Here is a 27,840-nt window from a genome sequence, read left to right on the forward strand (position 1 = left end):
TTAATGAAGTGGTATAAATTAGTCTTTGAAAAACTTCACCACATATTTGAACCTTTAATTTATTCTGAATACACCCACAGAAGTCACTGCAGCATCTTCAGTATAGAGAGGCATGAGTTGAGGTGGCCCCTGAATTCACACAGAGATATTGCAAGGGGCACATTAAATATACCTGAGATACAACAGCCTCCCGTTATCAGCTATGTAAAATCCCTCATGGTTCTATGGGACCAACCACCCAAGTTTCCAATTTCTGGCATGTATTTGTTATAGGGCCTCTGCAGATCAGAGACTCTTCCTGGTGTCCCCAATTTTGACTTACGGAAATAGAAAGTACAGTACAGTTGTGAGCTGTTCTTTGGAAAACAAGTGTTGAAGACACTAGTGCAGGGGTAGGCAACCTATGGCACCTGTGCCAAAGGCGGCACGCGAGCTGATTTTCAGCGGCACTCACACTGCCCGGGTCCTGGCCACCGGTCCGGGGGGCTCTGCATTTTAATTTAATTTTAAATGAAGCTTCTTAAACATTTAAAAAACCTTATTTACTTTACATACAACAATAGTTTAGTTATATAGTATAGACTTATAGAAAGAGACCTTCTAAAAACATTAAAATGTATTACTGGCACGCGAAACCTTAAATCAGAGTGAATAAATGAAGACTCGGCACACCACTTCTGAAAGGTTGCCGACCCCTGCACTAGTGCCTCAAGTTTTGTTACGCACTTTTAGGCCTACTCTACATGGGCTCCACAATCCTGCATTTTGGGGCATAGCACCTCTCTCTGGTAGTCATTTATCTCAGCAGAACTAGTCTTCTGGGCCAACACACTCTATGTATCCGGTTACCTTGTTCTTTTTTCTGTTGCAGGTATAGCAGCCGAGAAAAACCAGCTAGCAGATTTACATCCTGTCAGTACAGCTGAACAATGCCAAATGCCAATAATAATGCTCATTGTAGTATCTGCCTGCATGAGCCAACTATGTAGGGATATATTAGTGTCTGCAGATGTCACTTGCTGCTAATACATGCATCTGCTTCTCCCCAAGGAGACTCCTGAGCCTATGGCTGGCCTTCCATGCTTCTAAAGACAAACTCACAAAGCTAAAACCAAAATTGGGCAAGAGTACTCCAGGGCAAGACTAAGGGCATGGCTACACTTGCAGATGTAGAGCGCTTTGAGTTAAACCAGCCTTCGTAGAGCGCAGTAGGGAAAGCGCTGCAATCTGTCCACACTGACAGCTGCAAGCGCACTGGCGTGGCCACATTAGCAGCTCTTGCAACGGTCAGAGAGAGCAATGCATTGTGGTAGCTATCCCAGCATGTAAGTGGCTGCACCATGCTTTTCAAATGGGGGGTGGGGTGGAGTGTGACAGGGAGTGTGTTGTGTGTATGTGGGGGGAGAGAGAGAGAGAGAGAGAGAGAGACTGGGTTTTTGGGGGGCTGAGAGCATGCCTTGGCTATACTTGAGAGTTACAGCGCAATAAGGCTGCCCCCACAGCGCTGTACCTCACTCCACACTGGCAAGGCACGTACAGCGCTGTGTCTCCATGGCTACAGCGCTGCAGTTACTCCACCTCCCCGAGAGGATTAACAGCTGCTGCGGAGTGGCTGAGACGCTGCTGCTCCAGTGTAAACAGGGAGTAACCTTATTACACAGTGATTGACCTCCGGAAACTCCCCATAATGCTTTTAGCTGAAGCTTCCTCACTTTGTTTTGTTGTGAACTCTGGATGCTCGGTTTTGGGAGCTGCTTATCAAAAAAACAAACACAGCTACTGTTTGCTATGAATAAGTAGAGGCAGGCAGGGGGGCTCCATTTGGAAGGCCCACAGCTAATGTTTGCTTGAAGAGGCGGCAGGGGAGGAGGGGGGAGAAAGCAGGGTTGGGGTCTGTTTGGGCGAGCGGCTGCTTATCTGGTCTACGAGAAAAAAACAAACAGCTGCTGTAGCCATACCCTTGTAAGTTCAGATGCAGCAGACCCTCCCTACCAACCGCCTCTCTCTCTCTCTCTCACACACAGCATTCCACAGTAATGGTTGCTTTGTCTCGGAGCAGATAAGCATGCTGGCTGTCAGAAACGAGCTTTCAAAGGGCATATCCGCATTCCTGCAGCGATTACAAAACAATGACAAGCGTGGCCACTTAAGGGGATTATGGGAAGTTTCTGGAGGCTGATCAGCGCGCAGTAATGCAACACCTCGTTCACACTGACGCCTGGGTGTTTCAGCCAATGCGCCCCAAGTGTTAAACTTCTCACCGAGGTGGAGTACCAGGACAGAGTGCTCTAGCCCTGGAGTCAGAGCGCTCTACGTGCCTTGCCAGTGTGGACGGGGAGTGAGCTAGGGTGCCTGGGGCTGCTTTAATGCCCTCTAATTTGCAAGTGTAGCCAAGCCCTTAGTACCAGTGCCACATACTCTGCCTCTTCCCTGAGCTAAAAGGCCCATGCCATGTATTGGCTTTTGACACTCAGGGCCTTCAAGTTTGAAGTTGGTAATAGAGCCGTGGGTCAAACAAGTAGAGTTAGCAGCTCCCAATTGGCCCAAGGTTCAAGTAACTTCTGATGTGGGAGATACTTGTAGGACCACTGCTTGAAATTGGATGGTTGGCCATAAATCTGCTTGCTTACAAATAACTGGGCTTTAACAAGAGATCCAGAGAGAGCTTAAGGACCTGATATTACACCTCAGAGAACTTGTTTGGAGAATGGGAGCAAAAGGAGAGAGTCTCTCCAAATATTCTTTCAAGGGAAGATTCTGCTTCATAAGCAGACTTTCATGTCAACAACGAACTTCAAGGAAACTCACTACTACCCTGCCCTGGGCGGACTGTCTCAGCTATGCCAAAATTAGAGGAATTTGGAAAATGTGCAATGGTAGTTAAATGAGGAACAGACATTCTGAGAGGACACTTTTGCTAATACCATTGTGTAGGATGTCTGATATGATGAACAAGGTCACGCCTGCTCACATCCAAGTATAAGTGGAAAGACTCCAGACAGACGCACTAAAGTCCCGGAGATTGACATTGCCCAGGGAAGGGTCACTCAGCGACACTGGAATTAGACCTATAAACAGACTGCATGCTGACAACCTGCAAGAGAAACAAGGTAAGGACCATGGAAGCTACTTGCTCAAGTGAAACTATGAGCGTTTACGTATAGAAAGAACATATCTGAACCCTCTATGAGATTACTAATAGAATCTAGACCAAGGCTTGTTTTAGCTTTGCATTATATGCTTTCATATTATTCTAGTTGTCTCTTCTTAGGTTTCAGAGTAGCAGCCGTGTTAGTCTGTATCCGCAAAAAGAACAGGAGTACTTGTGGCACCTTAGAGACTAACAAATTTATTAGAGCATAAGCTTTCGTGGGCTACAACCCACTTCTTCGGATGCATCCGAAGAAGTGGGTTGTAGCCCACGAAAGCTTATGCTCTAATAAATTTGTTAGTCTCTAAGGTGCCACAAGTACTCCTGTTCTTTTCACCTGATCCACTTAGTTAAGATGACCTCCAAAGAGGGACACACAGGCTACATTCAGCAGGGGAATGCTGGGGGAGAAGAGACAGTCATGACTAACAGCAAGATTAGGGAATGAAGTTACATATTCTGCACACCAGAGGAAACACATTGCCCTAGGAAAATATCGTTCTCAAACTAGTCAAAAGGTGATATTTACCTATTGCTAGAATCAGTTTTTCACCTGAAATGGCATTTCAGTTGTTGCATGTAACTCAAGAGGAAGTTCCTTACATTTAAAATATTGATTATGAACACAGCAAAATATATTCAGTTTACCTTTATTGAGCTGACAAATACCAGCCAAAAAAACATTTATAAAAATCAAAATATTTAAATAACCAGAAATTGAGAGAAGTTCCCTTACTAGTTCAATGAACAAGATCTAGCAACTACTCTATAGTTTAAAGTGATTTTTTTAACCTAACATCTTTTGTGCAACTTTTCTATTATGCTGTGTGGAGATATTAATCAAAGTTGTATACCCCAATTCTGTAATGACAATGACATTTATGAAACTTCAACACTTTCAAAAAAAATCTTAAACTGTTCTTTTGGACATAAAATCATCATGTGTTGCACTGCCACATTCTATGGTGCAGTCAACTACATAAAATAAATTTTAGTTGGTATGTTATCAGTGAACAAACTATCTAAATCATTGGTTTAACTTTTGCCTCATTTCACATGGTATACAAAGGAACTATTTTCACTGCTAACTTGAAATACTACACAAAGAAACAAGCAATTCAGTAAAAAAATGGTCAGAGATCTCCTCAAAACTGATATACTAATACAGTATATTTCAGAAACTGACTACAAGTTAAGCTACTAAAACATGAACAAAGTTTTTGCCACAAGTGTATATGATTTCAGAAATACTAAAACTTGGCTAAATTGCATTGAAACTGTACATCTCATTCAGCAGAATACAATACATATTCATCCAGGTGAAAATAAGTTTGTTTAAGGACAAAAGTTTCATCATAAATAATTTGCAGCATTTACTCAATATTGAATATTCAGATACTTTATCAAGCCAGTTACATGTAAAGTAACCTCTGCGATTTAAATTACAATGTATAATGTGCATCATCTAAAATTACTAGAATGCAGTAGCTTACAATTTACAGTTAACTTTGAATGAACCAACAAAAATTAAACCGGTTTTAATATGGAGATTTGAGGGAATAGTGTACACTACCTGTAACAGACATTTAAATGACTTTCATGCCAAGCTCAATCTATGTAAAAAGAAAAGGGATAGTCATTTCAATAACTATGAATTCTTTCAGTTTGGGATTTGAACACTTACCTGCTCTGAATATCTAAGCCCTGTTTCTAACTAGAGCAAAACAAGGAAGTTCCTCCACTGGCAAGATAGTTATTCCACCCAGATTTATGATTGGAAAGAACTTCTTCATTTTTTCTTGATTAATATCTTCAAGCTGCTCACAAAGAGCAAGATCACAAGTACAATGGGTAAACTGTTCTAAATATAACTTCAAGCAAAAGAAATATTTAGAAGAAAGCTAATTTTTTATCTCAATAACGGTTTCCAAGTTGAAACTAGACTTGGAAATTCACCCATACAGTCAGTTGACAGATCTCCTGACATTTTCAGGGGATGTTATCGGATGTGCCTGGCATGGGAACTATCTAAAATACAGAGTTATGTGAATTTGTAACAGCACTTTATGAAGATTTAATGTGTAACACACTTACACAGGAAATATTTTACAACTTTAATATATTAAACATCTCAGCAAGGAACATAAAGCCTATGCACACAATACAGTGACATGAACAAACACTAAAGACTTATTATTTTTCCTTTTAATAGCACTGACATCGTGAATGGTTAACAATATTCTAAAACAGTCTCCTTTCTCCACACAACCTATACATACAGTATCATATGGATATATTACATAGCACAGAAACAAGCAGCAGATGCATTAAGGGAACAGGGGCTATATGGATCATATAGCCTGCCTAGGAAGAGACCAACATCAGAAAACCATTTATGCAGTCAGCATAGATACAATCAGTATAGCTAATTAAATACCCGTCATTTTCAAAAGTCAATCCACAGCAAGGGGAAGAAAGGCTTTAGAGAAAGAGTTTTGCACCCAGCTTCAGAAGCAATATAAGCAGATTAAGCTATCAAAAACTGGGCCCACTCTGGACTGGCCTTGATGCACATGCAGTACATTTGTTTTCAGAATGCAAGATTAATTGGGAATGTCCGCACTAGTGTTTCGATTTCCATATTTGTGATGAATGACTAGCAGCACAACTCCTAGAAAGAAGCATATGGACCCCACAGTGATGTAAGCGATTCCCAGAAATGGATTTTTGCCTCCCATCCATGATATGGTGCTCAGGATCATCCGTTTTCGTCCATCGAAACTGTGCACAGGGTAATCTGAAGAACATATAGGAAAATTCATCCCAAATCCAGTCATTTAATTAGAAGTATGGCTGGCATATTAAAACATGAGATCATTTCAGTTGCTAACAGAATGTAACACACCCTCCCCCCAATATCTGATTTCCTTAGTGACCTAATTTTCATTCTCAGTTTTCATGTACTCTCCACTACTGTGCAGCAAAATGAAAGACAACAATAAGGCTCTCTCACTGACCAGTACACAGCTGCTAGTCACACAAATGATTAAGAACTCTTGTACGGACCCTGCTAAATTTTTAATATCAACTTCTGCAACCTTCCTCCTGTCTGGTATTTTGGATTCTCACCTAACCTTCAATCTGTCATCTACTTTACCCGCTGCTCTGACCACATCCGTCTCATTAAACCCCTTCACTGGCTTTCATTCACCTTCCAGCTCAATTTTAAGCAGATCCTCAGCTGGTGTAAACTGTCATAGCTACAATGACTACAGTTTACACAAGTGGGGGGAGATGGTCCATGTTCAAGGCTCCCACCTATTTCCTATTCTTTTCACATTGTCTTTCTTTCTCCCTTCACTACAGCCAAACCGCCTGCTTTACTTCTCCCCTTTTCAGTATGTCTTCACTGTAGAAGTAAATGAGATGACTGGATCTGGACATGATTATCAGCATAGACCTAGCCCAGCCATAAAAAGCGACAGCACACAATTATACTTGAGTGCATCCATTGGACTATGTTCACTTGGGAGCTGTTCTCTCACATGTGAAGCATTAAGACTTCTGGGCTAATATTCTATGGTTTAGTGCTGCATGGCTCTATGAACTATTTCCACAGTGTTTTGTGGAAGAACCTGTCGGTCCTTTCTGGGCACCTGTGCTGAAGTGGTCTTAGCTCACCAGAAGAAAACCATTTCCAGTTTGTCATACTCTAGATTTCTATCTGTAGCCTCCATTCTAACTTGTAGCATGGCCTGGATCCAACACATCTACGGTTGGCATTAATGCAACTCTCATTCTGGAAGCAGATGCAGGCATGACTCTGGTAGGGGGCATTCTGGCAGCTGTTTGTAACCCTGAGAATGCAGCAGTGTGCCTTGCTAAGGAGATCACAAAGGCTGAATGCAGACATGGAATAGTGGAGATAGTTGATGCAGGTTTTAAACACTGTGGAATCCCCACAACCTAATACTTCTGGAGCAGAACCACAAGCAGAATGATGGGACTATATTGTCATGGAGATCTGGGATGAGGAGCAGAGAGCCCAGAATTTCCACATGAGGAAGGCCACATTCTTGGAGCTGCGTGAGGAGCTTGTCTTGGCCCGTTAGGACCAGGAAATGCAGAAGAGACAGAGAGCAAAAATATATAGCCTGGTGGAGGATTGTGGGAAGGCAATGGCAGACTAGTAGTTCCTGAGTTGATTTGCCTGTGCCCACACTGCAAAGTGAACTGGTTACCAGACCATGCATAAGCAGCACTTTGGCTTTAGCCTATAGCCCCAGACAGGCCAGCTAGCCAGGGCTGAAAGCATCCTGACTATATACACAGATCTCTAGCCCTGTTATGAACTAGGTTAGGGACAAAATCCAAGTAAAAGCCCAAGTTAACTCTGCAGCGAAGACAAGCCCTAAGGGTCCTCCAGCTTTGTCTCTGGGTTTACCATGCAAGCCCTGTACCTGGAATCCCTCGCTTGCATTGCCATGCCTCCACCACCTCCTCAAAAGGCACTATCGTTCTCTCCTCAGTGAAGTATTAAACTGCATGATTGTCTTTATACCTGTCTAAAGGACTTAGCACATTACTGTCACTACATTCTGTACAAAAAAGCTAGTAAAAGAAAATGACTAACGTTACAAAGTCAAGCACTCAAAATTAAGAAATGCCAGGACTAAGGTTGCCAGAAGATGGATTTACATATCTTATGGATCAGGCTGCATCTGTATATCCTGAAATCTGTGCAGCAGCATGCTTCTGAATTTCTTGTCCAGGAACTGAAAACTCGTAAATTAAACTAAACAGATTACACTGTAGTGTGTCAGAAGCTTTTAATTTTCTGGAACCAAAATTAATTGGTTTAAACAGCTTGCAGACTCCACAAACATATCCTACATTCTTCCTGACCCAAAGTTATTCACAGCTGATGAAGTTTAAAAACTCAGGCTGTTTGACAAAACTCATCAAGAAGTCTCTGCACATCTCAACATTCTCAGAACTTCAAGTTTTCACAGCAAAAACCAACTCAAAAGCCTACAAAACAGTCTAAGGACCAGTTCTCATTTGAGGACAAATAAAAAATGCGAAATGCTTAGACCAGGAAGTTTCCATGTGTCTGATAAATGCCAGGTTTTTCTATAGTGATTCATTTGGGCACTCTTTACAATATCAAACTGGTTACCTCCATTACAGATACTATGTTGCCCTTTTCAAACCAATTACCAGAGCAGTCTTCTTTGCACAAGTAGTAAACTGGGCTGATAATTTCATTAATTTACAAGTAGACATGCTATGTAGTTCTGCTATGTAACTAATAAAATAAAGCACAAAAAGGATATTAGTTATTCACAAACAACATCCTTTGCATTAGCTTCTCTGAATTCATCTCAAAAGTTTCATATCACATGTTCTCAAAACTGAAATACTGACAAATTCTGAAAGCTATAAATACATACATTCAAATATTCCAGGTGATATCAGCAGTTTTTAAAGTTTCAATAAAGGATACTGTATGTGATGTCCAAAGAGTACTTTCCAGCTTGTAAGGTAGGCTGCAAGTTATTTTTTCTCTCAATCAGGCGATATAGTTTACGAAATGTAGGCAATGCTGCGGTACGCATCCACACAATAAAGTCTTCATTGATGAACCCATTGTTGTCTGTTTCAGAATCCAGCATATACACTGGTTTGGGCCAGTTCACAGGCTTTGTTGTGCCTAAAATTAAAGAATTCAATTAACTAGAAATATTTAGACAAGAGGTATATCTTGCAGGTTTAGATACTGGTGTGCATTTAAGAACTTTTTTCTAAGACTCTGAAGTGTGTGTGCGCAATTCCAGATACTGGCAATCAAAGGTAATTTTGTTTTTGGCCAATTAAAAATCAATACAAGGAATTAATACAGTTGCCAGAGGACAGAGGGTCATGCTCAGATCAATTTCAGTCAAAAATATTAGATTTGGGGAAAAAATGATTTTACAGAACCTATCAATAGAAATATTTTTAAATTTAAGATTAGTGAAGAGCTTTTGGTATTTAAAGAGTTGTAGGATTTCTCTGAGAGTTAGCAACCCAAAAATTGCAAAACTGTGTTAGCATATTACAATCTGAAAGTCAGAATGGTCCAAAACTAAGTGAAACGCAAAAAATAAAAGTAGTCTGAGTGGTACAAAGGTACATTATTAAAATATATAGTAATCCAAAGCATTATTAGTGGTATAAACAATAAAATTTCCTTATGGATATGATTTTAAGCCAGTATACCTTTAACCATGACACGAGAAGTTAGAACCAGATATCAAAGAATTAACAGAAAGCGTGAAACAAGCAGATATTAAAAATAGGCTGGTAATTAAGAGCAACATTAGCTGCACTACAGCATTAATTGCTAGCTGAATATTTTGTTTCAAACAACGTTTAACTCTTATAAGAATGAACGTATGCTTGAAAGCGATGACTTTCAAGATAATTTTGGTTTAAATAAAGAGCATTGCCCCACTCAGTCTCACATAGAGCAATACTCTTCCATAAATATTTACAAGTTAGTTAGCTGTCAGATGCAGTGAATGTGAGTTTTTAAAACAATCCATATTATAAAATAAAGGATTTGACTTAATTCCCTATAAGAGTTCATAAAGTTAGAATAGCGTGCCTTGATTTTTCTTTTTATGTTTATGACATTTATGTTTTGCTTGACAAACCACTAACTTTACTTAAGACATTTTCTAGAATTTCAGAAAGATAGGCAGGGAATTATAACATATTCTAATTCCAGCATTTTAAAATATCAGTTTCTTTCAATGACTGTACTGATTTTAAATCATTAATAAAAATACTACAGTAAAATAGAGACACACATGTGATAAAATGATTTTCTGAAAATGACAGAAACTATCTCTCTGCATGGCAAAAAAAGTGTTGAGCTTGGTATTCTTAGCAGAACCACAGCATAGTTATATTAGGATGCCCACTACAATGCTTGTACTGGGGAAAAAAATAGTAACAATAGCTTTTTATTAAAATGCATTTGACATGTTTTCAGTATTTTGTTATTCAATTTAAAATTTTAAGATCTTACCTTGGAAAAGTGCTGTCAAATTATTTGTATTTCCAGAAGGATTCCTGAACTTAACATTTTTATCTGTCCACCAAGCAATACCTTTTTTATTCAAAGTAATAGGGGTCCTTGTTTCATTATCAATGCGAAACAATTCCAATGTATCTAATATGAGAAATTCAAGTTAGAGAAGGGGTAGAAAAACCTTCAATTGACTCTAGTTTCATCTGTTCGGTATTATTTGATATTTCCATAAAACTGGAGAAGGCAGCATTTATAGCCATGACTATCAGAGTAAATGAATTGTTTCATAGGACACAATATATCATAGAATCATAGCAATGTAGGACTAAAAGGGACCTTGATAGGTCTTCAAGTCCACAGCACTGAGGCAGCACTAAGTATTATCTAGACCATCCCTGACAGGTGTTTGTCATTGGAGATTTTTAAGAACGGGTTAGACAGGGATTCCACAGCCTCCCTAGGTAATTTGTTCCAGTGCTTACCTACCCTTATAGTTAAGTTTTTCCAAATGTCTAACCTAAATCACCCTTGCTGCAATTTAAGCCCATTACTTCTTGTCCTGTCCTCAGTGGTTAAGGAGAACAACTTCTCACCTCTTCTTAAAACACCTTTTACATACTTAAAGACAGTTATGTTTTCCCCCCCAACCCCTCCAAGTCCTCTATTCTCCAGAATAAACTAACCCAATTTTTAATTTTTTTCTGCATAGGTTATGTTTTCTAGACCTAATCATTTTTGTCGCTCTTCTCTGGATTTTCTCCAGTTTGTCCACATCTTTCCTGAAGCATGGTGTCCAGAACTGGACACAATTCTCCAGCTGAAGTCTTATCAATGCTGAATAGAGTGTAAGAATTACTTCTCGTGTCTTGCTTATAACACTCCTGCTAATACATCCCAGCATGATGTTCACTTTTTTGGAAGAGATTTAAATTGTTGATTCACTTAATTTGTGATGCACTACAACCCCCAGATCCTTTTCTGCAATATTCCTTCCTAGGCAGTCATTTCCCATTTTGTATTTGTGCAATTGATTATTCCTTCCTAAGTGTAGTACTTCACATTCATCCTTCTTGAATTTCATCCTATTTAATTTAACAACATTTCTCCATTTTGTCAAGATCATCCTGAATTCTAATTCTGTCCCTGAAAAGGCTTGTAACCATTCTCAGCTTGGTATCATCCACAAACTTCATAAGTGTACTTTCTATGTAATAATCTAAATAATTTTTGAAGATATTCAATAGAACCAGACCCAGGACAGATCCATGCAGGATCTGATTTGCCCTTCCAGCTTGACTGTGAACCATTGATGATTACTAAGTCAAATTGCTAATGGCTCAGAGATCTCTTCAGCCAGTTCCTTACCTATTCTAGGATGTATTTAATCAGGCCTTGCCAACTTGATGACATCTAGCTTGTCTATGTAATTCTTCACTTGTTCTTTTCCTATTTTAGTCTCAAATCCTACCCCATTTACACTGATGTTCACTATGTAAGTCATCCGATCGCTGTTTGTTTTCACCAAAAACAAACATAAAAGCCATTTAACACTTCCGCCATTGCTGCAATTTCTTGTTTTTGTCTTTCCCACCTCATTAAGTAATGGGCCTACTGGGCCCTTGGTATTCCTCTTGCTTCCCATGTATTTGTTACTCTTTATATTCCTAGTTAGGTTCATCTTGATTTGTACGTCAGTCTTTCTATTTTTGTCCCCAAATGCTTGTGTTGTTTTTTTTATATTCGTCCTTTGTAATTTGACCTAGTTTCCACTTCTTGTATGACTCTTTATTGAGTTTCAGGTCACTGAAGATCTCCTGGTTAAGCCAGCATGGTCCCTACCAAACTTCCTATCTTTCCTACACATTGGGGTAGTTTGCTCTTGTGCCTTTAATAATCTCTTTAAAAATCTGACAACTCTTATGAACTCTTCCCCCCACCCACTTTGTTTTGCTTCCCATGGGAGCTTACCTACCAATTCTCTGAGTTTGCTAAAGACTGACTTCTTGAAGCCCATTGTCTTTATTCTGCTGTTTTCTCTCCTACCATTCCTCAGAATCATGAACTCTATCATTTCATGATCATTTTCACCCAAGCTGCCTTCCACTTTCAGATTATCAAATAGTTCCTCCGTTTATCAGAATCAGATCTAGAATAGCCTCTCCCCCAGTTGCTTTTTCCACCTGCTATAATAAAAAGTTGTCACCAATGCATTCCAAGAACTTGTTGGATAAGCTGTGCTGTGCTATATTATTTTCCCAGCAGATGTCTGGGTAGTTGAAATCCCCCATCACCACCAAGTTCTGTGGTTTTGGATGGATTTTATTTATCATTATTCTTTGTTTTAAAAAAAGCCTCATCCACCTCTTCTTCCTAGTTAGGTAGTCTACAGTAGACACCTACCATGACATCACCCCTGTTTTATACCTCTTTTATCCTTACCCGGAGACTTGTAACAAGTCTGTCTCCTACTTCCCTGTCAACCTCAGTGCAAGTGTATACACTTTTTATATACAAAGCAATGCTTCCTCCCTTCTTTCCCCTGCCTGTTCTTCCTGAACAAGCTATACCCTCTATCTAATATTCCAGTCATCTGAATTATCCCACCAAGTTTATGTGACACCAATTATGTCATAACAGTGACTCAATGGTATTTCTGATTCTTCCTGTTCATTCCCCATACTTTTGCATTTGTATATAGATATCTATTTATTAGATTTCCCCCCTAAATTTCCTCTGCTCTCCTTTGTCCCTGCTGTGCTTGCCCATGTTTCCCCCCGACTCTCTCCCTTCACCCAGATCTCCATATTTTATTTTATATACAGTACTACATGTATACTAGATAAACGTAACAGCCAGTGCCATGTGGAAGTTATCTCCAACCCTTGCTGTCATAATTGAATGAATCTGATAAAACAGTTTCAGAAGGAAAATAAGCAGTAGCAGTTCCCCTAGCATGTTTCCCCTTCCGCACTCAAGCATAACAAAATCTATTTGCTTTGCACAGTTAAAGCTTGTCTAATTTAAAGACAAAATCCTCTAACATTTTTAATCAATTTCAAATAATTTATAGCACAATTCGATGTGTGTACCAGATTGCAAAAGTGTCTTGATATTTTTATGAGGTAATTTAAAAGAAAATACCATACCATTAAACATACTGTTGGCAATAGCTCCACAAGGAGCAATGGGTTTACCCTCACTCATGCTGTAAGGCTCACACTCCTTACTGGGATTCTAATGTTTAAAAGAAAATAAGAGATAGTTAAGATCTGCAGCTAACTAATCCCATTATAAACTACATTTTCTGCATCCTTTGAATAACATAACTTGAATTGCCAAGTCTAAACTATTTAAAATATCATTTTTACTATTAATTGTAATAGTTTTTACTCACTAAACAAAAACTGAATCAGAGTTCAGAACCCACATAGTGCATACACTGTAGAAAATAACGTTTTGTTTTGTTTTTTTAATCAATATAGTGGAGTTTTTGTATGCTTTTGATCTAATGCTTCAGAATAACCAAAATATATTTAAAACATATTTCCACCATTAAACCAGTGAGAAAGTTGACTATCTGAAACAAGACTTCGGCACTTAACAGTAAAATATTTATATACTGATGTAAGACCAATAGATACTATAAAATGAAAATGTAAAAATGGTAACAACTCCCCCAACTTGCCCTGTTTTGAGACAAAACATCCAAGTAAAAAAACTGACTTCAGTGGCACAACAGCCATTTACTGGAACTCTCCTACCCTTTTATAAAGGTCACAGGGAACAGAGCAAGAAGTATCTGCTGGAGCCGCAAATAGCCAACAACTCCCTTATCAAGAGCCTAAGGCCCAGTCTTCACTTAAAACTTAGGTTGACATAGTTACTGATATGAAAACGCCATACCTCTGAGCATACCTTTAGGGGGAGGGATAGCTTAGGGGTTTGAGCATTGGCCTGCTAAACCCAGGGTTGTGAGTTCAATCCTTGAGGGGCCCATTTAGGGTACTGGGGTAAATATCTGTCCGGGGATTGGTCCTGCTTTGAGCAGGGGGTTGGATTAGAGGACCTCCTGAGGTCCCTTCCAACCCTGATATTCTATGATCACAGATATGCTGACCTAATCCCCAATGTAGATGCAGCCAGCTTGATGGAAGAATGCTTCCATTGACCTAGCTATAGTCCCTTGGGTACGTGGAGGTCCTACAATGATGGATAAACCCATTCTGTCACTGTAGTCTATGTCTTACACTAAAGGGCATAGCTATGGCACCACTGCTATGCTACTGTAGCACCCATAGTTTAGATATGGCCTAATTAAGAACATAAGAATGGCCCAAATGGGTCCATTCAACCCAGTACTTTGTCTTCCAACCGTGGTTGGTGCCAGATGCTTCAAAGGGAATGAACAGAACAGGACAATCATCAAGTGATCCATCCCCTGTTGTGCAGTCCCTAAACCACTCACTGCCAGAAGCGGAAACATCCAGAGATTGAGGTTGCATTCCTGATCATCTTGGCTATTAGCCGCTGATGGACCGATCTTCCATTAATTTATCTAATTCTTTTTTGAACCCAGTTATACTTTTGGCCTTCACAACAACAAGTTCCACAGGTTGACTGTGCCTTGTGTGAAGAAGTACTTTCTTATGTTTGTTTTAAACCTGCTGCTTATTAATTTCATTGGGTGACCCCTAATTCTTGTATTATGTGAAAGGTAAATACCACTTTCTTATTCACTTTCTCCACAACATTCATAATTTTATAGATCTCTATCATATCCCCCCCGTCATCTCTTTTCTAAGATGAACAGTCCCACTCTTTTTAATCTCTCCTCATACTCCTTATTCTTTTTTGCCATTCCCTGTACTTTTTCCAATTACAATATATCTTTTTTGAGATGGGGTGACCAGAACTGCACACAGTATTCAAGATGTGGGTGTACCATGAATTTATATAGTTGCATTATGATATTTTCTGTCTTATTATCTATCCCTTTCCTAATGGTTCCTGAAATTGTTGGGTTTTTTGACTGCTGCTGCACATTGAGTGGATGTTTTCAGAGAACTATCCACAATTACTCCAAGATCTCTTTCTTGAGTGGGAACAGCTAATTTAGACCCCATCATTTTGTATGCATAGTTGGGAATATGTTTTCCAATGTGCATTACTTTGCAGCAATCAACACTGAATTTCATCTGCCATTTTGTTGCCATGTAACCCAGATTTGAGAAATCATTTTCTAACTCTTTGCAGTCTGCTTTGGACTTAACTATCTCGAGTAATTTTGTATCGTTCGTAAACTTTGCCACCTCACCGTTAAACATATTCATAAATGATCTGGGAAATGGGGTTAACAGCATAGGTCCCTGTACAGATCCTTAGGGGACCCCACTATTTACCTCTTTCCACAGTGAAAACTGACCATTTATCCCTATCTTTTGTGTTCCCAAACCACCTGTAGAAGACAAAGCATGCCTAAAGAGGCCATGAGAAACTTCACATAGTTGTTTTGAACACATGCATTTTAGTATTGATATTTGATAACTAGTAGCTAATCAACTGGAATGCTAAATCTGAGTACTCAATTCTAAGGACTGAAAACGGCTAACTAGCTGGGCATTGTTCATTAGTGAAAGATAAAACTTCAGACAGAACAGATGGAGCTAAACTGGTTTCACTGCCTGAAAAGCACAACAGATCTAAGCTAATCAGAACACATTTATTTGCAGTGAGCAATGATCAATCTACTGTACCACAATCCATCAGATAGAAGTATATAATGTCCATTTAGTGTAACATATATGAAGTCATCAATATAACATTGATTCTTTGACAATGTCTCCTACTACACAAAGAAAAGTGTCTATTTCACCTCAATGTTGAAAATGCTTCTGCAGCGTATGGATTTATGTTACCTAATTATTACGGATGATTAGACTTGAGCATAAGTTTACTTACAAGTAAAGAACTATTATCGCCATTTAGTTGGCTGTCATCCCGAGACTTCACATAACGACGATGGTTTTGATAGAAGTTGGACAGTCCATAATACATAAACACATTGGTCTGCAAAACACAAGGTGGCAGATTGAAAAAGGATATTCAATAACACCAGTACATAAGATAACGATCCATAAGATACATTAATGTGTCGATACAGGCAGGAAATTGACAAATCTTTACATATTGATGTTCTATATTTATTCTACATCAGTAATATTCATAATGTATTAGCTCAGAAGACAAATCAAAACAAAATGTTTTAAACTGCCAGTATTGTAAACTCAGCCTGGCATCTGAAAGACAAGTTGTGTCCTTCTAACCTCACATATCACAAGTCATCATCAAGAAATTCTGAAATACCTTACATTCGCTGTTTAACAATTCAGAGGCAACAATGAAAGTTTCTTTAGTGTCAATATCTAAGTTCAAGGGGCTTCCCACACTCGTATCCAACACTAAGACCCATATCCACAAAGGGACTTAGGCACAGCAATGCTCAGTATTGCTGTGCCTAACTTTTAGGCACCTAGAAAAATCACTGAAAGAATAATGGAATCCACAAAGCCTGAGTTAGGTGTCTAGCCTAGCCTTTCTATACAATGAATGTGGAGAGATAGGTGACTAAAGCTGTGATCCACAGAAGCCAGCAAGCTAGGTGGCTCCTTGCCTAACCTAGCCAATGGGCGATGCCAATGAGAGGGGTGTATCATAAGCCCTCCCTCCCCCTTCTCATGGATTTTCACTGGCTAAATCTGGGCTGCGGGGAGGCATCTAAGCCTGCTTGTGATCCACTGCTGGGAAAATCCTCTCCTGGAGTCAGACGGCTTAGTGCCTAAGCCATTCTTGCATGAAACAACGCAGGAGCAGCAGCCACCTTTCTTATAACTTTTAGCCCAGTGGTTAGAGCACTCACTGGAATGTGAGAGACCCAGGCTCAATTCCTCCCCATCCCATCTGAAGGGAAGAATGGATTTTAACAGTGGTCTCCCACTTGTCAGAAGAGCGCTCCAACCACAGGACTATTGGGTATTCTGATCTGGGTCTCTCTCACTAACCACACAGGAGCATCTGGTCACACGGTATTGCACAATTCAAGTAGTCTCAATTTTCCAAATCTTTACATTATACAGAGTGTTTCTGAAATTCACACAGAAACTCAAATTTTCTTTTAAAACGTAAGACCCCCAAACTTTTGTAAAACTGAATACCCTTAGGGACATTCATAAAACTAGTTTGCAAGCCTTGTTTACACTGAGTTTATTGTTAAAATCTCCTTTAGTTGCACTACCACCCGCATGGTTCCATCAATGACTGGGAGTGCTAATGTAGGCTGGCCACTTGCATCTTTACAACAGGGTCATCTAACTCTGGTTAATGATAGTTAAAACATCAGCAGGCAGTCTATGCGAATGCTCCTCCATATTGTACCATCAGTGGTGCAACAGAAAGAGAATTTAATAAAAAACTCAGTACAGACTGTCAAAGTCTCACATGGTAAAATCTATGGATTCGTGACTTAAGGATCCAGTTAACGTTAAACATTTCTGGGTGATGATAAATTAAGACCTGATTCAAACCTGTTGCACCAGATGCAGTTTGTGGAGAAGACATACAACACACAGGATTAGTTGATGGATGAAGAGAAGAGCATAACAGGATTTAATTTTTAAGAATAAGGCAAGTATGATGTTCCTCTAACATAAAAATTTAGGTTTTTTTGACTTAACTAAGCAGATGTGAAGATAGCTAGTACAATACCTTACAAAAGCAATGATAAAATGCAAAAGGCATTAACATAAAATTAAGAACAGGAATACTTGTGGCACCTTAGAGACTAACAAATTTATTTCAGCATAAGCTTTCGTGGGCTGCAGCCCACTTCTTCAGATGCATAGAGTGGAACACACAGACAGAAGATATTTATACATACAGAGAACATGAAAAGGTGGAAGTACGCATACCAACTGTAAGAGGCCAATCAATTGAGATGAGCTATCAGTAGCAGCAGAAGAAAAAACTTTGAAGTGATAATCAAGATGACACATAGAAGGTGTGAGGAGAACTTAACATGGGGGGGAAAAAAATTCAATTAGTGTAATGACCCAACCATTCCCAGTCTCTGTTTAGGCCTAAGTTAATTGTGTCTAATTTGCATATTAATTCGAGTTCAGCAGTTTCTCTTTGGAGTCTGTTTTTGAAGTTTTTTTGTTGCAAAACTGACACCTTCAAGTCTGTCACTGAGTGATTAGAGAGGTTGAAGTGTTCTCCCACTGGTTTTTGAATGTTATGATTCCTGATGTCAGATTTGTGTCCATTTATTCTTTTGCGTAGAGACTGTCCAGTTTGGCCAATGTACATGGCAGAGGGGCATTGCTGGCACATGATGGCATATATCACGTTGGTAGATGTGCAGGTGAACGAGCCCCTGATGGTGTGGCTGATGTGGTTAGGTCCTACGATGGTGTCACTTGAATAGATATGTGGACAGAGCTGGCATCGGGCTTTGTTGCAAGGATAGGTTCCTGGGTTAGTGTTTTTGTTGCATGGTGTGCGGTTGCTGGTGAGTATTTGCTTAAGGTTGGGAGGCTGTCTGTAAGCGAGGACTGGTCTGTCTCCCAAGATCTGTGAGAGTGAGGGATCATCTTTCAGGATAGGTTGTAGATCTTTGATGATGCACTGGAGAGGTTTCAGTTGGGGGCTAAAGGTGGCGGCTAGTGGCGTTCTGTTATTTTCTTTGTTGGGCCTGTCCTGTAGTAGGTGGCTTCTGTACTCATGTTTTCATGTTCTCTGTATGTATAAATATCTTCTGTCTGTGTGTTCCACTCTATGCATCTGAAGAAGTGAGCTGCAGCCCACGAAAGCTTATGCTGAAATAAATTTGTTAGTCTCTTAGGTGCCACAAGTACTCCTGTTCTTTTTGCGGATACAGACTAACACGGCTGCTACTTTGAAACCTGTCATAAAATTAAGAGTAATTCTGATGATAACTCACACACAAAGTAACAGACCTCAAAGGGCTGATCCAGTGTAAAGTTAATGGTGCAAGTACAAGGTGGTGTGCTATTCCAGGACACATTTAAACATTTGTTGCAGGGACTAGAAGAGTCGGTTCCCGTGTAATCAATCTGCAAGAGAAAGAGGATACTGAGTTACAATGAGAGAAAGACATAAATCACGATTACTAAACCAAACAGACTGACGTAATCTCTACTCTTTCTCAATCAACTCCATCTCAAATCCAAAGAATATTCCCACACAGAAGACTTCATATAGAATTAAGGTTTCACAAGTGGATTTTTCACATTACAGAAGGAAAAAAATAAAAATAAAAAAGAATGTCTGTGCTAAAAACAAGTCAACTCATGGAGGTTTACTTAATACATTGTTACTCCCCATTTAGGCACCTAAATGAAGAGGCAAGATTTTCAAAAGCACTCAGACTCCAATCTGGGAGCTGCTGGCTGCTTTTGAAAGGCTAGTTCTTAATGTAAGATATTAAGACAATGATTTGGCATATCTTTAAAGAAAGCTAGGAAGAATAGATTACCACTGGATAGTGGAGAATACCATCAGTGTTTATTTGACTGATTGTGGATTACCTAACTTTTAAAATGATGTAATTCAAACAACATTAATATGAAGAGTTAAAAACCTCAGAGAATATATACATGGGTCAACTCATCATCCTGTTTGGTGTTTTAAACAAACCTTTATTGAAAAGTATGTAAATACAAGAATTTTGCACTGTGTCCTGACAGAACAGTGATAATTTGACCAACTGTTTGGATGGTTTTCCAAAAGGCAATTGAACATTGTTTTGTCTGGTCTATTGTTGCAATTGAACCTATTGCCGACCCCCATTATCAACAATACTTTTTCTAGTGTATATCAGGTTCAAGTGTCGGCAAGAAGGTTGAATTAAATAGGATTATCTAAAAAATAAACAAGTTTTAGGCCCTGTGTTCACTTGGAAATAGCACCATTTCAGCAGTCTCTGTCAGCAATGTGTTTGGATATAGATCTGTAACAGTGCTGCCCAGTCTGTCCTTATCTATACAGGCAATTAATCAGCAGTTGAACTAGTATTGTGCAAAAAAACTTCAGGACCAGACTCCAAAGAGAAACTGCTGAGCTCCAATTAATTTGCAAATTTGACACCATCAGATCAGGATTAAACAAAGACTGCGAATGCCTATCCAACTACAGAAGCAGTTTCTCCTCCCTTGGTGTTCACACCTCAACTGCTAGCAGAGCACCTCACGCTCCCTGATTGAACTAACCTCGTTATCTCCATACTGATTTATACCTGCCTCTGGAAATTTCCATTACTTGCGTCTGATGAAGTGGGCATTCACCCACGAAAGCTTATGCTCCAATACTTCTGTTAGTCTTAAAGGTGCCACAGGACCCTCTGTTGCTTTTTACAGATTCAGACTAACACGGCTACCCCTCTGATAGTATTATACTGACACCTGTTGTCAACAATTGATAGTTTTCCTATGACAAGCCAAACCTAGGGTGAAGTATCTTTCAGAGACCTTAATACTCAGAACCCACTCTATTCTCTAGTCAGCCAAAGAGTCCTACATAAAAAACAAAGCTTGTTATTTTAGGGTTAAAAAGGCAGGTTATATTTTAAAATGTCAAGTCTTTAAACAACGGACTGTAAACTCTATGAAGTAGAAAATCTCTCTCTCTCTCTCTCTACATGTCTGTATACTGACAATGGGACCATACTCTTGATTGGGGCCGCTTGGCTCTATGGTAATACAAATAATAAACAGTAATTGATAGTAGCAGTAATGCAGAAAGAGAAAACAAACCCCATATTTTTTTTCATTTGTGGGTCACCTATAATTGATAGCACACTTAACTGCCTTGTTATAGGTCAATTTTGTTCATCCTGACAAAGTAAATAATTGGACAACCATTCGGTATACATCATATTATTGATAGTTTAAAAAAATTGCTTTAGACCTGGATCAGGTATCTTTTAGAACTGATTTTCAATGTTATGTTTCAGCTCCTGAATGATTCCTAAATAAATTAAATTCCAACACTTGTTGCACTGCTCCCAGGGTAGAGGGAAAAAAAGCAAGAGAAACTGGTAAAACACTGAAGACACCTTTTTGCTAGCCATATACTTGTTTTCCATCCAACAAAATTATGTATTTTTTTAACTGGACTTCTATGAACACACTACCCATCCTCTGAAGTATGTTCATGTGACCTCAACAGAATTTCAGAAAATGCTAGAAAAGCGACTCATGTAAAGGATATGTAATTTTATGTTACGTTAAAGCTGTTGGAAAGCTTCCATATTTCAATTCATGACAAGTGGAACGGAAATCAGTGTGAAACCTATATTGATACACGACATTTAGCTGAGTGAGACGTACTAACAAAGTATGCTTAAATTGCTTCTTATACATCCCCCTTCATAAATAAAACCAATACAACAGTTATTTTTTGAACAAGAGACAGTAACTTATAAATAATTTTATGGAATAAACATGTTTGCGTATAGTAAGAAGTGGAATTATTCACTGACTCAGACAGCTATTAAATGTATTAGAACAGAGGTTCTCAAACTGTGGTCCATGGACCACCAGTGGTCCGCGAGCTCCATTCAAGTGGTCCGCAGATAGCTCCCTCTAAGATGCGCATCTGGGTGGCTGCACACAAGAGAATGAAGGGCCACCCACTTAAATTAGTGGAGCCACGCCTGCGCGGCTCCACTAATTAGGTGCCTGGACCCTGGAGAAGATGCACATGTAAGGTGATGTAGTGGCCTCTAGGGGGTATAGAGGGTAGGTGTGAGGGGGCAGTGGGGTGAGAAGAGGGGGTGGGGGAGAATTTGGGACATGCAGGGCTGCGGTGGCCAGAGAAAGGGGAGACTTTCCCCAGCTCCAGCTGCCAGGGAGAGACGGCCCTCCTTCCCAGCCTCAGCTCTGTGGCTGCTGTGGCAGGAGAGAGACTCCCTTCCTTCCCAGCCCCACCTTGGGGGCTGCCACGGCAGGGGAGAGAGGGCACATCCATTGCATTAGAAAGGTAAGACTACTGATATTAAAATATGAGTTGTGTGCCTTTATTTGTAGAACAAAATCACATTTTTATTGGTTTTTTATATAGTGCTTGTAGCCAAAGCGCTTTACAATAGTTAACTAATGGTACAAACAACATTTGGAAAGATCATTAAGTGGACCCTCTGCAATTTTCAAGTGGTCTGTGAAAAAAAAAGTTTGTGAACCACTGTATTAGAATATTCAACTGTTTGGTAAACATGGCTTTATTGGAAAATAAGCAATAAAGATATCAAATGTTGACATTACTTGACTAAATTTTACTTTAAAATGAAGTTGTTTCAAATCTGTAAAGTGCTTAACATGTTCATTTTGTTTTAAACCATAGAGTAGTTATCAAAAAAATTACATTGTTCATAAAAATTATATGAGCTAGATTATACAGGTGTGCCTATCATTCACAGCTAAGGGGAAGTGAGGTGTGTCCAAGAGCTGGTTCCTGTTCTTTCACCCTGGTGCCTTTGTTAGTAGAGCCCTGCAAATTCATGGATATCTGCTTTATAGCCACAGATATCTGCATCCATGGATGCGGATATCCGTGAACCATTTTTGCGGATCGCAGATGGATGTGGATCCAAATTTTATATCGAAAACCCTGCAAATCTGCAGATATGTTTTATATCCGCAGATCATTTTTGCAGATCACGGATCGGATGCAGATACACATTTTGAATCCGCGCAGGGCTCTATTTGTCAGCTCTAGATTATTTCAGAGTGGCATACAGGCTGCTCTAAAATATGCCAGCTAGTTATGGCTCTGAAGGGACAATATGTAAGCCAGAAACGGCCATGGCACATTCACATTCCAGCCACACCCTTTATTCCATTCCAGGGACTGCAAGAATGGCATAGAAAACAACTAAAATGGTTCTACGCCAGTTAGGGATTTACCCATGCCAAGGGAATCCAGCAGGTCTGTCGTAGCACAAGGGGGCTAGACTGCAGAAGAAAAGTTGCTTCTATATCTTTAAAAAGACAATCATTAAAGAGTCTGGGAAATAAATGAATGATCCCCATTGGCATATAATCTTTTATCATCACAACGTATACCCCATGCCATTGAACCTTAACTTGTCAAAAAAAAAAAAAAAAAAAAAACACAGTGGGACCAGATTTATTTATTTATTTTTAAATGAAAATTCCTCTACAGCTAGCAGATCTATTTTATGTATTTATATAGACACTATGGTCTTAGTCTCAATATAAGAATCCAAAAGAGAAAATGAACAGAATGTTTCCCAACCAAGCTGAAAAAGGCAAATAGTACACAAAATGTAAGAAACTTGGCCAAAATTTTCACAACTGGGATCTTTCAATTAAAGCTTCTTAGTCTAAATTTGGGCTCCAATCCCAAAAACACTTAACCGCATGTTTAACTTTAATCAGTGGGACTACTCATGCAAGAAACGTTAAGCACGTGTGCAAATGTTTGTTAGGTCAAGGCCCTAGACACCTATATAAAAGCAGTATATTTTTCAAAGATATTAAGCAACTGAAGCACCACTGACTTCACACGGTACGTCTTCACTGCATCTGGCAGCTTGGGTTCACAGGCTTGTGTTAGCAGGGCCCATGTTAGCATGCTAAATATAGCTGTGTAGATACTGCTTTGACACTGTGGCTCTGGCTCTCAAGCCCACCCTACCTCTTAGGTTAGAAAGCCTGAGCTGCAACATTTATACAGCTTTTTTATCACAGTAGCATGAAAACACAATTCTGTGGACCTGGGCTGAGAGACTTGCTCCAGATGCAGTACAAACATACTCATCGAGGCTAGGAGGGCACAGCTTTTCTGAAAATCAGACTAAATAAGTATCAGAGAGGTAGCCGTTAGTCTGAATCTGTAAAAAACAACAGAGGGTCCTGTGGCACCTTTAAGACTAACAGAAGTATTGGGAGCATAAGCTTTCGTGGGTAAGAACCTCACTTCTTCAGATGCAAGAAGTGCATCTTGCATCTGAAGAAGTGAGGTTCTTACCCACGAAAGCTTATGCTCCCAATACTTCTGTTAGTCTTAAAGGTGCCACAGGACCCTCTGTTGCTTTTTACAGACTAAATAAATTTAGTTATCTAAATATAGATTTAAGACCTTAACTTCAGGCACTCTGTTCTGAAAAATTTGCCCTTTGATTTTAAATATTTTTTTGTTGTAATAATTTATTCTAGAACAAAACTAAGGAAATTTGTTTCTTTAAAGAAATGATAAGCTACAATGGTGGTTAATTTGTTGGAAGCAACAACTTTTTACTCTTGTTCCAATCATTAAAAGAACACTCAAATTTAGAGTTTACATGTCCATCCTAAGCGTTATTTCAAGAAAATGTCTTAAAGTTACTCTATCAAATCCAACCATGTTCTTTTAAGCAGCTCAGGGTTGATTTTGAGATGGGATGTGTGGCTCAAATCTGGGAAGAAAGGCATGTATATTTTTAGAAAGCAATTAAGAACACACACAATACTGGGAGAACATAAAGTACATTTCTACCTTGTGTTTTAAATTCCTTGCCTTTGAGGGTTTCATTTATTTTTTTAAGTAGTCTGATGTTTATATTCCTTTGCATATTGTATTATGGTAGTGTTAACATTTTAACAGAGATATACAAATGAAAAATCTCAGACACTCTTTCAATCTAGCTAATGAAATAATTTCCACAACTATTCCATCTTCACTCCTCAAGGTTATCTCCACTGATTGACAGATAGAAGTGAACAATACTGTTTTTTATATAACTGGTATGACTTGATCTGCACACCAAAGTGTATTTTTAAGGGGCTCAGTCTGCAGCCACATATGCGCTTCACTTATTACTGAGAGTAATCCCACTATTTTAAATGGGACTACTGAAAGCGGTAAAGTTAAGCATATATGTAAGTGAGGGAGAGCGAGTGACGGAGGGTGGGGGAGGGGACCCTCCTGGGGAAGGGGCGGGATAGATCCTTAAATTCAAGAAGTGATCTTAGGTGTAAAAAGGTTAGACACCACTAAGCTAAAGAAATCAGTATCAAGGGAGGATGCTCAGGATAGTAGGCAAAGTCATTTTGAGTCTACCACTCTATGTTCTTTCAACCTCCATTAGTCAATACAAGAGATAAACAAGTAATTAAAAACAGAACGTTAACATTTGACCAAATTGACAAACACAGTCATTTCCTACAGAAGCCATTTCTTCACCTCCAAAACCACATCAACCACAACAGCATGAAGAGACAAGGAGGATCTGGCAATGCCCAATAGAACAGCAGAACCCCTTTAATCCTGCAGGCTGCTAGACTATCATACTACCTATAAAACCTACCTCACCTGACCCTGGTCTGAGGAATGGCTGCTCCATGAGGAAGACTGGGTCTTCCAGTTATTACCCAAGCTGGGGATTTTTCTCTGTGTTTCAGAGTGGCATTTGTAATCTCAACCATAATGTGGTAAATTATGGAAGGCAGAGACCTATTAGCTCCACACACCCCTACCCCAGGCCAGTACTGTACAGCTGGGTCTCTACAGGGTATTTCCCAGACGTGGTCTGCCTGGGTTTAGAAAGCCCAGCTCCCTTTTCCGAACATTTCCTGCACTCAAGATCGCCCCCGCTCACCCTCTGCCAGGGTTTCACCGAGAGACGAGGGTGCCTAGCGCGAGCTCAGATACCAGCTGAGACCAGGAGCCGGGAGACCCCAGAGCCGGTAACCACCACAAGAGAGAGTTCCCCTCCCAGGGCAAAGCCCCCCCAGTCTAACCGCCGCCACCACCCGGGCAGGGAGAGCCAGCGCCGGTCACCCAGCCCCTGACAGCCCGCTCCCCGTCCCGACCCTCACTCACCTCGTACTCGCGGATGTTGTTGGAGGTGACGAAGATGCCGATGCCGATGGGGATGAAGATGAGGCCGATGATGAAGAAGGCGGGCAGCACGGTGCCTGCGGTCAGGATGGGCTGCCAGGCCGGCAGGCGTTGCTGCTTGAATGCCGTGTTATCCGGCTTGCGGCTCTTCCCCGCCCCGCCGGGGACCCCCACTCCCGACGGGTGCCCGTCCGCCTCCTCCTTCGCGTTGTAGTTCACCGCCATGGGGCCGCCGAGGAGGAGGAGCAGCCAGCGCTCGGGAACCGAGGCCGCCTCCGCTCGGGCCAGTGAGGAACGGGAGAGAACTGCGCCTGCGCGCGAGGAAGGGGACAGTTCCGCACCCACGGAGCCGCTAACAACAAACAAACGTCACCAGCTCCCCTAACCGGGTGACCGGGACACTGTCTTCCGCCCGCCCTCCCCAAGCTGCGCATGCGCCGCCGCAGTAGGCGCGGCAGGGGCTTGGTTAGATCTGGGGCGCATAATCGATGACTATACACTCTACTAACCTCCACCCTTCCGGCTTAGCCGGGGCTCCCCATCCGTGCCCTGAAGGCGCATGCGCAAAGAGTGTGTGTGTGTGTGTGTGTGTGTGTGTGTGTGTGACCACGCATGCGCAGGCTCTCCCGCCCCGGTTGGGGTGCACGACGCTCACTGTGGAGGCGTCGCGTGACCAAGCTGCGCGCTCCACTGCCGTCACTGTGGGCGGCTGCGGTGCGTTACGAAAACGACTCTTGTCCTGTGCAGAGACGCACACACGTCATGGGGCGGGGAACGACGCTAGTTTGGGCACCGCGGCGCGGGAGCGCCTCGAGCCCAGCCGGGCCCCCAGCGACCATTGCTGGTCACTGCCTGCCTCCAGGGGCCTTGCCCCGCCACTGAGCCCCGCGTGCGCAGGGAGAGCTGCCAACAGCTGCCGGGACCTGCCAACGGCTTTTGTCAAACGCTTCTTGCGAGGTTCACAATGAACGAGGAAGAGCGGAACCGTCTGGGATCAGCTGTCTACACTGCCGCAGTAAATCGACCTACGCTACGCAACTCCAGCTACGTGAATAACATAGCTGGCGTTGCGGTACCTGAGGTCAAGTTACTGCGGGGACGACATTGACGGGGGTCGACGGGAGAAACTGTCCCCTCCACTTACCTTACTCTTCTCGTGGGAGGCTGACTGGAGAGCGATCTGCTGTCAATTTGCCAGGTCTTCACTAGACGTGCTAAATCGACCGCCAGTGGATCGATCTCAGAGCCTCGATCTGGGCTGTAGTGTAGCCCTGCCCTATTGTCAGGGGAGTGCACCATCGACTGGACCTGCCCTCTGCTGGCCCAGGCTGAGGGGGGGCGATGAGGCAAAAGAGACTGTAAGACGTCTCCTCTGTCTTCCCACCCAGTCACATCATCTGCTGCGTTAGCGCTGCCAAAATCACTACATAGGTGGACTAGTTTAATTTAGGCCTGGTCTACACTACCCGCCGGAATCGGCGGGTAGAAATCGACCTCTCGGGTCGATTTATCGCGTCCCGTCAGGACGCGACAATCGATCCCCGAATCGACGCTCTTACTCCACCAGCGAAGGTGGGAGTAAGAGCCGTCGACGGGAAGCCGCGGAGGTCGATTTTGCCGCCGTCCTCACAGCGGGGTAAGTCGGCTGCGATACGTCGAATTCAGCTACGCTATTCGCGTAGCTGAATTTGTGTAT

At 41.0% G+C, this 27,840-nt stretch overlaps 1 protein-coding gene across 1 annotated transcript; it reads right to left on the reverse strand.

Moving 5' to 3' along the window:
* Positions 1 to 3,785: 3,785 nt before the first annotated feature.
* TMEM30A (transmembrane protein 30A) lies at positions 3,786 to 26,369 on the reverse strand. The gene is made up of 7 exons (XM_065400739.1): positions 26,127 to 26,369; positions 19,241 to 19,357; positions 16,188 to 16,295; positions 13,376 to 13,463; positions 10,227 to 10,370; positions 8,658 to 8,864; positions 3,786 to 5,948 (listed from the first exon to the last, which is right to left on the reverse strand). Exons 1-7 carry the CDS (start codon positions 26,367 to 26,369, stop codon positions 5,755 to 5,757), a joined length of 1,101 nt encoding a protein of 366 aa, XP_065256811.1. The 3' UTR covers positions 3,786 to 5,754.
* Between the last annotated feature and the right edge of the window lie 1,471 nt (positions 26,370 to 27,840).

The sequence above is a fragment of the Emys orbicularis genome, chromosome 3 (genome assembly GCF_028017835.1).
Source record: "Emys orbicularis isolate rEmyOrb1 chromosome 3, rEmyOrb1.hap1, whole genome shotgun sequence".
Lineage (NCBI taxonomy): Eukaryota > Metazoa > Chordata > Testudines > Emydidae > Emys > Emys orbicularis.